At 40.9% G+C, this 14,378-nt stretch overlaps 1 protein-coding gene across 8 annotated transcripts in view; it reads left to right on the top strand.

Moving 5' to 3' along the window:
* The window catches only part of ppfibp2b (PPFIA binding protein 2b), a 90,242-nt gene that overhangs the window by 74,193 nt on the left and 1,671 nt on the right, over window positions 1-14,378 (top strand). For 6 of the 8 annotated variants that reach the window (XM_069685743.1, XM_069685745.1, XM_069685740.1 and 3 more), the window contains 18 exons: window positions 1,001-1,112; window positions 3,110-3,171; window positions 3,287-3,362; window positions 3,470-3,552; window positions 3,677-3,744; window positions 3,830-3,895; window positions 4,030-4,090; window positions 4,282-4,329; window positions 5,526-5,688; window positions 8,727-8,862; window positions 8,971-9,090; window positions 9,653-9,803; window positions 10,218-10,329; window positions 10,419-10,507; window positions 10,668-10,790; window positions 10,913-11,038; window positions 11,425-11,613; window positions 12,623-13,648. In XM_069685743.1, coding sequence (XP_069541844.1) covers window positions 1,001-1,112; window positions 3,110-3,171; window positions 3,287-3,362; window positions 3,470-3,552; window positions 3,677-3,744; window positions 3,830-3,895; window positions 4,030-4,090; window positions 4,282-4,329; window positions 5,526-5,688; window positions 8,727-8,862; window positions 8,971-9,090; window positions 9,653-9,803; window positions 10,218-10,329; window positions 10,419-10,507; window positions 10,668-10,790; window positions 10,913-11,038; window positions 11,425-11,613; window positions 12,623-12,853 — 2,016 coding nt within the window. In that variant the 3' untranslated portion in view covers window positions 12,854-13,648. Of the gene's footprint in view, window positions 1-1,000; window positions 1,113-3,109; window positions 3,172-3,286; window positions 3,363-3,469; window positions 3,553-3,676; window positions 3,745-3,829; window positions 3,896-4,029; window positions 4,091-4,281; window positions 4,330-5,525; window positions 5,689-8,726; window positions 8,863-8,970; window positions 9,091-9,652; window positions 9,804-10,217; window positions 10,330-10,418; window positions 10,508-10,667; window positions 10,791-10,912; window positions 11,039-11,424; window positions 11,614-12,622; window positions 13,649-14,232; window positions 14,299-14,378 lie in introns of those variants that run through there. The other 2 variants (XM_069685747.1, XM_069685742.1) reach the window with 2 other exon arrangements.

The following is a 14,378-nucleotide window of genomic DNA, read 5'->3' on the forward strand; positions in this document are numbered from 1 at the left end:
GGTCATTTACACCTAGTATCTTTTATTTATTGTCAATCATTTGCTGAAACCAGCCCATACAAATACTCCCATGTATATACAGGGACTGCTGGCACTCCACTTCAAGCACTCGTCTGCATGGATAATGTAGATGAAAATGAATGTGTGGTGTATATATCAGTTGTGTGTGATCATGCAGAGCTTCAAATAAGTTCAAATAATTACTGCTCTCTCTTTTCAAGTCTGCACCCAAAGCTTCATCCGCAAATTTCTCAATGACGAGCAAAATCAACAGTGAGATGTAACTACTGACAGATGCTGTGGAAAGTGTAACTGATTTCATCATAAGTTTCAGAGTCTGTATAACGTATACTGCCATCAACATAGCAATTAAATGGGGAAAGAAATCTAATTATCTTGGAATATACAGGAAACATTTCAAACTAATAGCCATACCATTAACTCTCTTTGAAATATTCTGTGCCCACTTCACTAATCTATTGTGCCTCTATTGTAGGCTTCTAGGCTTCCTTGGCTTACAGGCTTGTATTGTGAGGCAGCTGCAGGAGGCGTTAAGTTTGCATTTATAAGAAGCGGCTATTGTAAACATGCTGGTGGCACACCTGTTTCCTGACACCTGTTTACAACTGTCATTCTTCACTAGCTGTATCTCATTATAAGATATTCTTTTAATTCAAACTCAAATGATAAAATAGTGAACTAAATTAGACATTAGAAATACAATGCCATCTTCAGTAAATCATTACTGATATTGGTTTGACAACAATTCACACCTCTTTCATTTAGTGTGGGGGCTTCACATGAGTGCCATGCCTCATCAACTTGTTAATCGTAAAATTTCTGAGACCCATCAGCCTGTAGAGCAGAGAAAATAATCTTGGGTTTTAGAGGACTCTTCAAGTCCTGGTGTCTTCGACCTGAACTCCCTTACAACACAACGATATCCAGTGACCTGGAAGATGACACAGTTCACAGATACAAACTCTGTCTTCCTCCACAGGCTGAAATTGCAGAGCTGCAGCAGCTCCTGGCATCCAAAGACGCTGAAATTGAGTGCCTGCAGACCCAGCTGCTGGCCAGAGGTGGCACAGCCAATGACAACGCAGAGAGAGGTACACACAGCTGACAGTCTGACCAATCACTTCAGATCCAAATCTGTCAGTGAGGATGTGTGCGAGCCAGCGATATGCATGTCTGTCAACTCTGATTACTGTAACATCTAATCAACATGTCCCTCTCTCCCCTGCTGTATACTTAACTTGTTTTTGACTCTCTGCTGCCCTCTGCTGTAGAGGAGGTGTATATCAAGCATCTGATTAACAAATGTAAGGCATGATGTGCTGTTTTTTGGTCGAATTTTAAACCAAACTCCTCTGCCTATATAAGTACAAGTATAGCTACTTGACAACTAGATTTATACGTTTTTTTGTTTTTTTGTCTCAGAATGTGAAAATCCAAATATTTATTGAGTATCCGGTTTTCACGTGTTACTGTGATTGTAGCATTCAACAAATCATAACATAAGACAGCAAGTGCTCACTTCAGATGTTTAATCTAATTGGTCTTTTATTCTGGTGGCAGAGTGTTTGGTTTGAGATTAGACCACAGCTTAGCTTTCAGTATGTGTTGGTCGTAGTAACTTTCAGCATCACTAAACTAAAGTGCAGTAAGATTCAACGTCCTTTCAAACATTCTGGCTGGCATAACGACATGGCATGATATACTTAAAGGGGAATTATTCTGCTCATACTACAGCCACTTGCCAACAAAATGCTCTCTGTATAATCAAATCCTGTCGTTTATCTACTTATTTACAATCTGATCTGATTTATCTGTTTTGAACATCATAAAATAGAATTGTTGGACCTAAGCATTGTAAGACTGGACCAGGCATTTTAAACCAGTTTTTAAACCAACCTGTTTTACAGTCAGGAGAAAAGAATATCTCTTTTTACAGCCATGCAGCCGGCCACAAATTGTTATTGAAATGATCACTCCAGCAGAGATAACGTTGAATCTCTCTCTCTCTCCCTTTCTCACAAAACCAGTGCCTTGCTTTGTCACAAACACATACAAACAGACAAAAGCTTTGTAATCTTCTCTGCTATAGCTTTACCTTAGCTAGCTTTATTTAAAGATCCTGTTTAGCTCCCATATTTCCTTTTTTTCCACACTAGTGGCAAGCTTTTTATCCAAAGTGATGCTGTCTTTGACTGCAGTTTTTCTACTAGTGCAATCTGCAAAAAACAAACACCTGCGTCGTAGGTGTGGGGTTATACTGTCTGGTTATCGTTGCCTTTTAGCTGGTCAGAATTGACAATTCTCAGTGGCTGTAATATCAGTGTGCATAAACCTCTATGTACATCAGTGCTTTCAAACATGTCAGATTTTAGCTTGAGTCTGTTTTGTTTAGCCACTGCAATTAGACAGATATCTTAAAGGGTTATTCCAGAAATCTAGTATTGCATTTCACAGGTTCTGTGACTCACCAATGGCAGAAGAAATGGTCCCACAATGCAACCAATAGCATATCTTTCCTTAGATCTTTCCTGCCTGATAAATTGTCATGTATGTCAATCACAATCTCTACATTTGTTTCTGTTTAAAATGGATGATATCCTTTAAAATTGGGTTATTCTCCCAGACTTTGCAACTTGAAATTAGTGGAATCACCCTTTAAGATCAGTGTCTGTATTTGAAAGGATGTTGAATAACATCTGGGGTGTGTGTGTGTGTGTGTGTGTGTGTGTGCGTGCGTGCGTGCGCGCGTGTGTTAGCATTGTGTTCCTTGTAAAAGCCTTTTCATTATATAAATGTTACTTTAAGAAATATATAAGATAATTATTGTATAAGCACTGCTGCTAAACATAACACAAGACACATCATCCCTCACGCACAACACATCATGAGCTGCAGTGTTTGTCCCAGGTGATGGTGTATGGGCAGTCATGCTGTCAGTGTATTTGTTTTGCTTGTTTATTCATATTAGCATGGATGTCATGACTGTCACCAACATTACGTCAGGCAACTATCAGAAGCCCTAAATGAACGAGACAAGAAGTTACTGTGAGTCCAAAATATTTTTTAATAACTTCTTTTACTTTGATAGACCAAGAATACCAGAGATTGAAGGTCGGGATGGAGTCTTTGTTAGCGTCTAATGATGAGAAGGTAAATAGGCTTTTTCTTCACACTTCTGCTGCCATGAAATGTCAAGGTTAAGAGCTCTATTAATCAAAATAATGGATACCATGTTTTTTCTTCATTTGTGTCTTCCTGCAAACAGGACCGACGTATAGAGGAGCTTACCATTCTGCTTGGCCAGTACAGAAAGATGAGGGAGGTCATGGCACTCACACAGGGTAAGAACTACATCCCTTTCTTTCCTCAAATATGAGTTTTAGATGAACTACAACATAGGAAACTCTGAAACACCTTATCTTCCCTTTCCTGTGTTTCTACCAAACAGGGAGTAGTGAAGAGGAGCTAAGCGGCAGTTTGAGACTCAGAGCCATCACACACAAAGCACACTCTGATATCCTCAGGTCAGAGGTAAGATGAGTATAAAATCTTTTTTACAACCTCTATCAATCGTCCCAATAGATTAATTCATGGAAGTTTCTCCAAAAATAAGTTTTGCCGAAAGAAAAACAAAATGTATTTTGTGTCTTTATAGATATCATCAAGAGGATCTTCCCCACTTATGCTATCCTCGTCTCCTTACCAAAGAGAACTGGACTTGAGGTATTCATACTAAAAATACCCATGCACACAGACACACATCTTATGACTTACAAATCATCTTCCCCTTCTTTGCCATGTGTTGTAGTATCCAGAACTCTATGGACACATCACTGGTGTCAGCTGGGGATACAAGCTTCTATAATGGATCATGGTAAATGCAAGCTTTTTTTGTGACTTCTGTTGAGCACTACATTAAAGTGTAAGCAGTCCTCAGAATCCTGCAGTCAGAAACAAACATTATGAAGGCAGATCTTTTACATTTTAACCATGAAGTCAATGTTTTAGGCACCAGCGCAGGTTGCTATCAAGTAGCCTTGAGGAGTTGCAGAGTGGATCCTTACAAAAGGTTTGTCTAATCTATCTAATCATTACATCTAATTGAAGCTGCTAGATCTGCTGTTGTCAACATGCAAACTAACTTTGTTATTTCCAAATAAATCTCTGATGGTCTTTTAATCTGATGCTAACCTGCTAAATCTGGGTGTTTGTCTATGTGTGTATGTTCTTTCCTCCTTCCGATGTCTGTCTCGGCTATAGGCTGTACAGATCCAGCCAGTTGAAACAGAATCAGACGTAGGGGCAGAGGTACTGATCTGCTGCATGACTTCACACAACCTAACCTTCACCCAATCCCCAGAAACACACACACTCTACATGTGTACATTGTTGTCGATGACACTGCAGGAGAAAGGTCCACTTGATTTAATTCAGTCTTCAGTATTCTATTCCAGTTATATAAGCTGGCAAGGCTTGCATGCATGCACGTGGTATGCAAGGATGCACAATGCTTCATATTACACAGAGGGTACTTGACTTGGTTTATCACTCATTATGTGAAACAAGTTAATTGCTCACCTGCTGTTTTGGATGCATTTTGTACAGAGAGATTTTTTTTTATGTTTACAATATAGTCAAACTCCGTATATGTGCCAGGTGTACATAAAGAAATCTGAGGAGAGACATGTTTATTTGTATATTCATGTTGTTTTGCCCTTTGAGAAAATGATGAAAGGACAAAAATCTTGCTTCTCTTATTTAAATAATGGTTTCTTATACCTGGCCCTGAAACAGAAGGTTTGACTGTATTCTCGAGCCTTTGTGTAGATGAGATCGCAGAGTGATATAATGCTCCAGGTTCCCTTTGACCTCATGTTCATAGTGTGACATCAAAGTTCACAGCAGAATTTTCCCTCTGAGGAAAAGAAGAAATGTCTCTTACGCATTCACATATTCTATCTCCAAAGATCATACTGCACACATAATCACACTGTGTTCATACACGCACACACACACACACACACACATAAAGGGCCAAGACCCACCTGAAGTGGCTGTCAGTAGTGCTCGGCGTCATGGCTGCCTCCCAGCTGTTTCCTTCTGCTGGCCTTTCTCCTCTTCAGAGCCTCGGTGACTTTGATGCCTGCTCAGATACTGGCCTGATCAGGCATTCAGCCTTCAAAGGACACTCTCGTTATGTAACAGGGCAAAGGAGCAAACAATATCATCTAATCTTATGAAAGATATTTAGATTAGGCTGTATATAGATTGTGAGGAAATTTGATATACTATAATATGAGTCCACACAGTGGGCTCCAAATTATTTATTATCTAGAGTATATATGAATTCAAAGAGAAAATTCATTTATTTTAAACTCTTTCTTACTGAGGATGAAGGATTCTGTTACTGTACTCTCATCACACATTATGGTAAATTCATTGGAAGTTTGGAGGTAAACTAACTCAAAAAGTAACTAATCGTTTTGATTTGATATATTCTGCAGAATCCACACATGGAGCTGAGCAAGTACCAGACTCTGCCTGGGAAGCTGAGTAAAAGGAGAGAGTTGAGGGCCGAGCTGAACGGTGACGGAGAGAGAGACGGAGAGTATTTGTCTCCCGTTCGGCTCTCTCCTGTCCGTAACCACGACCAGGACCACAGACTCAGTGAGTTTCTACATCACAGCCAGAGACACACCTGCTGTATTTCATCTGCTGTTACCTGTCACACTTCAGAAAAGTCATTTTCAGTACAAATGAAAGCTGTTAAAATAAAGTCTGGATGGATTATCAGCAGTAAGTAGCACATTGGGTTTGTCTGCCTTTCTCCACAGGGGGAGACACAGTTTTTTATGATTTAAGAATTAAATGTGAATTTGGAGTATAACCAGGATATAGATATCTATTAAAAGACAAAATACAACAAAAAATTAAGGTAATTTAAAGTAAAAGCTATCATCAGTCAATCAATCACATTTTATTTTTATAACGCCAAATCACAACTAAAGTCATCTCAAAACTTTGCAGGTCTAGACAGTACTCTTTTTTTATATTATTTAGAGAGAGACCCAACATGAAACCACCATGAGCAGCACTTAGCAGCATTTGGCCCAGTGGCAGAACAGGCAGAAACCTCGAGCAGAATCAGGCTCATGTTGAACAGCCAATTGCCTCGACTGGCATCATCATCACTGTCATCACCATCATCACCATCATCATCATCATCATCATTATCGGGGCATTTGAATAGCATATTTTGAATCTTACACAGTGTAAGTTCTCTTAGGCCAGTGTTTTTAATCTGAGTTACTGTGCTGCTCACACCAGTGTTCCAGCGTTATCCAACTGACCTCAGATCAGGTACATTGGGTACAAGATTTTTCTACTACAAAGACTTGATGGAAATAACATGAAACGCATAACCAGAAATTATGTTAAAACGTCACTGTAGGGCAGATTAATACAGTTTATATTTGCAAGTGTGATGTAAATGAGAGCACAAAATAGTTATAAATGGAGCAACATACTAAAATTACTGAATGATTGATAATAATAAACTCAAAACCTTCTCTTTTTGGAGAAATTGTAACATTCTACTGATGGGGGGGATTTGTGGTTTGCACGTTTGGTATCCATAAAGTTGAAACAAGCAACTTAAAACTTGTTTGTACAAGTGAGAGAGATGGTATACCTGACCTGAAACATTTGTACAAGCAAACATGGCTAAAAAAAATAGGTTGAGCATAATTAACACAAATATTTTGTACTAGACCCACTGTTTGTAATAAGAGACAACCTTTTGCTGCTTTTTTCACCATAAATGAACTTCAGTTGTATATTCTCTAGCATTTAAATTCAAACTGAAACTTTCTACATGAAAAGTGAGAACGTTTGTCTCTAACAGAACCTATAATAATGCAAACCTATGCAATCAGCTGTTGAGTAACCTTTGTCAACTAACTTTGCTCCAACTGCTTCCTTCTCTTTGCCCTTTCTTCCTCTCTCCTCCTCCTGTCTGCTTTGCTGCCGGATGCTCTTTTCTCTGTTTGTGTTCTGGCTGCAGTTCGCTGCAGGAGTGCCAGTGCTCCGGCTTTAGGTACTGTATACTCACACAGAAATTCAAATGTCAACACAAGAAATACCCTTTCAGGAGAACTGAGTCATTCTGCTTATGTTGTTGCTCTGACTCTGAGGTCATACAAACAAGCGTCTTCTGACAAACAAAATGTTCACAAAAGTTGCCTTACAAACAAAGCAAGATTGTCCCTGTCGCAGCCAAAACCTCCGAGGTGAGGTGAGCAGAGTCAGTGTGAGTAACTGTTTTCACCAAGGATCAAGCCACTCCAAAGCCGGGATTATTAGGACTCCCTCCTGACTCAGAGCTGTCGGAGAAAATGCCTGCCTCTCTCGCATCAGCACTCACTGATACTCACACACACTTAAAGCAAATAGGCATATAAGCACACAGCCACCCATGTATCATCCTACACAGAGCCAAAGCTTAAAGCAGGAGGCTAATCAGAGAGTGTGAGAGGGCGAGGAGTGCAAGCTTAAGGATGTGTGTGGTTCAACTAGCTTAGGCATCAAAAGTAAACAAACAAGTATCCAACCTGACATTCCCCCTTTGGCTCTCACTGCCTCGCCCAGCACACTCTCACGCAGCTGCTCAGCGGATGTAGAAAGAGCAAACAAAGCATGTGTCAAATTACATACATGATTTTACAGAATTATACACATGTAATGAGGTGGCAAGTAATGAGTAATGATTTTGATCTTGCACCACCTTGGTTAAACTTCTCAGAGAAAGAATTCTCTTTTCAGCCTGGTCAGAGTTTGGAGGACGGTGTTTCAGGAGAGAGAAAAAGGGTGTGGGATGACCTCAGTCTTTTCAAGTCATCCTGATAACACAGGTGACTTCTGAAGACTAACAAGGATCAAAGTACCTGTAGAAAATAGGGTTTTATGTATACATGCAGACTTAATCTTGTCTGAGTTTCTGGCCCAGTATGGCACCTGCCCAAGGCTTGATTTGCATGTTCTTTCTTTACTCTTAACGTGTAAAACATTTATATTTGATATAAAGAGGCCATAACTAATGCCCGCTTCTGCCTTCTGTCTGCTGGCTTTCCTCTCATTTCACTAACCTCCTCTGCTTCAGGATCTCCTGGAAAACATGACCTCTATGATGTTGGTGGGTATTGTATTGCATCTCAACGCCAGTGTGGTGCATGAGAGAGTAAACTGTATACCTTGGGTGTACTTGTACTCATTCAGTGTATACAGAATAGATGTACCAACTGATTTATTGCACTCATTATTGTGTTCATTTATGTTCCAAAAATGATAAACTGTTGTAGGAAATATTTTGAAGTTCACTCTTATGACACTGTGAACAACTACTGATGTTATACATCATAAGACAACTGTTAAAGCTCTACACATTGATTTCCTAGGAAAAATAGCAGCAACAAAGCAAGCTTATAATGTTATTATGGATAGTGTGTTCCTTTAATGAAAAGACTGAAAGCTCCCTAAAACTGAGGAAAACTGTAGATTTGGTTGATGTATAATGTATACATGTATTAGTCTTCCAGTATAACAATCCAGGTGCTCTTACCTTAAGTTGGCATGTTCACTCTCACAATTTTGTTTTGTTGAACTGGCATATCAGTGATAGTCCATCTCTGTTTGTCTGTGTCTGGCAGGACGCCCGGAGAAAACGGAGGAGTGTGTTCTTTCAGACCAGTCCCCTCTGTCCTCTGGGGTGGACTCAGGACAGCAGTCCCCGGTCTCACCAGAGCACAGGAAGAGTCACAGAGGCATTAAGAAACTCTGGGGAAAGTAAGATTTGAAGATATACATATGCACCTATGCTGCACAGAATTTACACATCAACAGCATCCTTTACTGTTCCTCACTCATCAGTGTTGTGTTGTGTTGTGTCCACAGGATCCGTCGCAGCCAGTCAGGTAGTCCTTCTCAGGTTCACGACCCCGACCTGGGAGAGTTCAAGAGGGGAGGCTTCAGAGCTACAGCTGGACCAAGACTGGCCCGTTCAGGGAACACACGGTATAAAAAGTTCTCACACCTACTTCATATTTTCATATGTCTGTGTGCGTAAATTATCTCAAAGGCCGGGGGGGAAAGACACTGTACAGAAAATCTGCTCAGCTCTAATGAAGCCTCTAAAAAACCATTCAAAATCATACCACAGGTTAGATCTGATATCCGATATAATCACAATGAGATTGTAGAAGAGCACTGGCAGCTTCTACCGTCCCTATGGAACCAGATCATTTTGCATAATCTTGTTTAAGTTTATATAGAATAAAAACTATAACAGCTATAGCATACAGCATGAAACTGGCCACACATAACAATAAGTTATAAAACTTACATAAGTTGAACAAATTATAGGCATGTGAAACATTTGAAGATACTTCAAGAAATGACATCACAGTTTGCAAAACTACCACTGTAGGCACTGAGTATATTTCTAATGCAGAGTTTTATGTGCTTAACAGAAGCCATTAAAATGATCCAGTGCCCAGCTCTTTAAAGCGCCTCAAGCATGATTCTGCTCTCATATAAAACATGTTTCTCTTTTCCATGTGTCTTCTTACCTTGTTAGAGACCTGAAGATGCCTTTTTCTAAGTGGAGCACCGAGCAGGTGTGTGACTGGCTTGAGGAAATTGGACTTGGACAGTACTGCATCCTTGCTCGCCACTGGCTCAGCAGTGGTCAGACTCTACTGTCAGCCGCCCCGCAAGACCTAGAGAGGGTACACACAAACACAGACACCAAACACTCTATATGAAAAATGTTTCATTAATGATGCATGTGAGAAATCTGTCTACCTCAGCTGGTTTACCTGACAAGATAATCTTCCATTAAGCCTGTCAAATCTTGTTTAGTTCTACCTGTCTGATTATTGTTGCTGTCTGTCTGTCTATTTGGCATTTAGCAACGCCTGTCACCACTTTTCAACCTGCACGTTAGTTTTGCCTTCAACTCTGTGACATCGCCAACCTCAGACCCCCAAAACCTTCTCTGTCCGTCTCATCAGGAGCCTTTTCATTTGATACTTTCCTATAACAGTGGCTCTTTCACTCCCAGGAGAACCTGTAAAGTCATCTGTAAGATGAAGGTAACTATGACAAGATGAAGCATGTTATATCTCTCACTGTGTCTCCAGGAGTTGGCGATAAAGAACGCGCTCCACAGAAAGAAGCTTCAGCTCGCCATCAAAACGTTCAGCAGCAAGCAGCCTGAGAAGTCTGCAGAGCTCGACTACATCTGGGTCACTCGTATGTTCTGAAATCACATGCTGAAAAACGATTTCCCAACAGAGCTTTATTCCTGTGTATAAACATGAGATGTGTTATGTGTTCCAAAGGTTGGCTCGATGACATTGGCCTCCCTCAGTACAAGGACCAGTTTAATGATGGAAGGGTGGATGGGCAGATGCTGCAGTACCTCACTGTGGTAAGTTTATGATCTGAAGGTCAGGCGTGCGTGCGTGCGTGCGTGCGTGCGTGCGTGCGTGCGTGCGTGCGTGCGTGCGTGCGTGCGTGGCTGGGCTGCTCACTTTATCTTTCATGTCGTGGTCCTCATCTCTCTTCTCTCCATCTTCTCTCCATCTCAGAACGACTTGTTATTCCTTAAAGTGGCAAGCCAGCTGCATCACCTCAGCATCAAATGTGCCATTCACGTTCTACATGTCAACAAGTTCCATCCTAACTGCCTGAAACGCAGGCCCAGCAATGAGGTGAGTACAATAGGTGTGCGCTTCTACGTTAACTGGCTTCTATGCATTTCCATACAAAATCCAAATTCTGTGTGTGTGTGTATTTGTGTGTGTGTGTGTGTGTGTGTGTGTGTACATTTCAGAACCAGTTTACTCCCAGCGAGGTGGTCCAGTGGTCCAACCACAGAGTCATGGAGTGGCTAAGATCCGTGGATCTGGCAGAGTACGCACCAAACCTGAGGGGCAGCGGCGTTCATGGAGGGCTGATAGTGAGTACACATCTTACCACATTTTATATGACACAAAACATTCCAATCATTAGTCAATAAATCATTTCATCAAATAATTTCAGTAATTTTATGAGCTAAAAAGTATGACATTGCCTGGTTCAAGTCTGTAAAAATGTAAGAATTTGCGGCTTTTCTTTGTCCTTCATGATGATAACTGCGGAGTCTTTTTTTCTGGACTGTTGGTTGAACAAAGCAAGCAATTTGAAGAGGCCGGTTGGGGTTTGTGATATTGTGTAGAGCATTTTACAGTTTCTTGACCTTTTATAGACTGAATCATTAACCATGAGAATATTTAGCAGATTAATCAATAATTTAAAAAATGTAGCCCTGAATGCTTCAGAAAGCATCTTATAATTGTCTCATAGATGCTGGAGCCTCGGTTTAACTCCGATACGATGGCCATGCTGCTGAACATCCCTCCTCAGAAAACATTGCTGAGACGCCACTTAGCCACGAACTTCAACAACCTGGTGGGAGGACAAGCTCAGCAGGAGAAGAGGGAGTACATGGAGGCAGCAGGGTACACCCCACTCAACATTACAGCTAAAGTCAAGGTGAGATTATACAAGTACAGGCATCACTATGCAGAGTACTCAGAGGCAACAATGCTGCAATAAGAGACACACAGCTAACCAATCCTGTCTTCCTGCATATATGAGAGAAAGCACCTTAATCTGAGGTGAAACCCTAGTGTGTCAGCTCAGTTTAAGCTCTGAGCCCTGCAGTGTGTTTAAGCCTGTGAGAGCAGGGTAAACCCCGGGCTGCTCTGCTCCTCCTCACAGCTTTAAGATCCACTCATCAGCAGCAGCCTCAGCTCTAAGTCCTTCTGTGGAAGAATAATCCATCCTAAAACACAATGCACACTTGCTGTTGACCCAGGTATGACCTTGGGCACTCTTAAATATTCAGAATAGTCCACAAGAGCTGCTTAGAGGACAGTACATTTCTATAAGCTAGTGGTATCTGGTAGCTGGTATATGCTGTTGCCGGTATCACTTCCCACTCATCAATAGAAAGCAATAGTAAAGTATGTATACAAGAAAACACTACATACAGGTGTATTTGTATAGCACCAAATCATAACTAAAGTTGCAGTCTTTTTGCTGTCCATCTGATAATCTTATGTCCAATATTTACTCTCTTTTGGTCTCAACCATCCTGACCCTTTAGCTGATATATGCTCCAGTTGCTAATTGTTTTCTGTATGCTGGGCAGGCAGTGTATGAAAGGAATGATAGCTACAAGACTGAACCTGTAAACATTAAAGCTGTGCCTGTTGAACCAAAACAATGAGCTGAATGATGTTATAAAGCTCTGTAGAGCTGAACAGGGATACTGCAAAGGTACTCTCTGCAGGTTTGTTCCTACAACCAACTTTTTTCACATTGCATACATTATTTGAACTTCAATAATGTGCATGTAAATTTATCACATCCGCTTTAATTGCTTGGACCATGACAACCTCACTAAAAGATGGGCTATTTTCACAGTCATCTGTGATTCATATGAGTCATATCATGTCAGACAGTCAAATCCTTTTTTTTTCTTTTCTTATTATTGCAGCCGAAGAAGTTGGGTTTGTCTAACTTGACTCACCTCAGGAGGAGAAGGCCGGATGAATCCACAGACTATATCTGTCCCATTGAGTCGTCCTCTCCACAGTCTGCGGCAAACGGCGTGCAGGTGCGGCCCTATGCCGGCTTCAGAGGCCTAAGCCCCATCCTGGACCGAGAGCCTGACCGCCCCAGAGACCAGGTGGGGCATGATGACAGCCAAGCTGACCCATCTCCATGACAACAGCTTCAAAAACATCATGGCGATACTGTGTTGACACGCTTCCCATAAGCCAACTGGCTGTCATTGCTACTACTTTGCTTCCTTTGCTTGTAGCCCATAATACCTCAGCCCATCACCTCCCTGCTCCTCTACACCCCGCCCATCAGCCCCACCCTGTGCCTTACGAGTGAAGAGATTCAGACACACCCAGATACCCTGCTGACTGTGCTGCAGTCAAAGTTGCTTGTCATGAAGGGTGACAACATGAATCTACACACTTTAAGTATTTTAATTTTATCTCCAGTCAGATGCCTAACTAACCCAACCTCAGCCTCAATCCTGTGCCATAATCTAAATCATCATAAGAGAGCACAGCGTCTCTCTGGACTCCACTTCCTGTTACATCACTTCCTATACTCCACACAGTATATATGGACATCTGTTGTTGTACAGTATTAAGTCTTCGTTCTAACATTTGTGCATCATCATTAGAGGATTTTATATGTGTGAGTCAGTCCTCATTTACAACTTTGATCTTCCATTTTAATAGAGTTCTGTCAAATGGTTGAAATGAACTTGTGCAATATTTGCATCATATTAAGGAGGGATTTTATTTAATATTTATGTAATTGCAGAAAAATGATGAATAGCATGTTTAGTTTGAACCTAAGGTGGTGATTTTGTACTGTTATTTTCATATTTACAGTATTTGCTGTAATAGTATTTTTTATAGAAAATGAAATCCTGCTCCTTTTAAGGAAACTCACATGTGCTCATGTAACTGTAAAAAGATTTATCAAATCATTTAATAAACAAAATCATATGTGTGTAAAGTGGTTTCCTTCTTTCGACACTGAAGGCAGAAAGGTAAGAGTTGAAGTAGACATATTAAGGTCTAATATTCTATTATTTTTTCATTAATTTTGGATGTACAGCACATAAGGGACATGACTTTTCTTCAAGAAGCAGTCTGTATTTCTCTAATTGATTTCATCTATATCCCTAAAATAATAAACTGTGCCCTCTGTGGAGCCACAGTGGAGAGCATGCCTGAGTAACCCTCATCAAACACTAACCTGCTTTCATCATCATCGTCCTCACTATCATGGCTGCGGCTGTCATGACTCTCTATGACACCAGCTTCCCCCTCGGCGGACCAATCTGAGCCAAGATGGCTGCTTACCATTACCTTGGTAACCTGATATAGTTGACACAGGAAGTGAGATTGCATGGAGGCTGACTCAATGCCAGTAAATAGCTTATTTCTGCTTACTTACATGAATACAAATTGTACTAATTACAGTAAAGCTATAAAACTCATTGTTTCACTGAAAGTATGTCTGTAATCCGTCTTTTAATGGGTTCATTAGACCCTGTGTGTGTCGTGTGTGTTGCAGATGGCGATCACAGAGGGTACCATGTTGCAAATAGAAGCTCTGTCTGAAAGCATCAACAACCTCACAGTAAGCACCAACACGCACAAGCTGCTGGTAATGACGTGTGCAGCTGATATGCTCACCAAGTAACTGCCTCTCATTGCTTG

Source organism: Semicossyphus pulcher, unplaced genomic scaffold (genome assembly GCF_022749685.1).
Source record: "Semicossyphus pulcher isolate SPU_LCO1_2020_fin unplaced genomic scaffold, fSemPul1.0.p SCAF_8, whole genome shotgun sequence".
Taxonomy (NCBI): domain Eukaryota; kingdom Metazoa; phylum Chordata; class Actinopteri; order Labriformes; family Labridae; genus Semicossyphus; species Semicossyphus pulcher.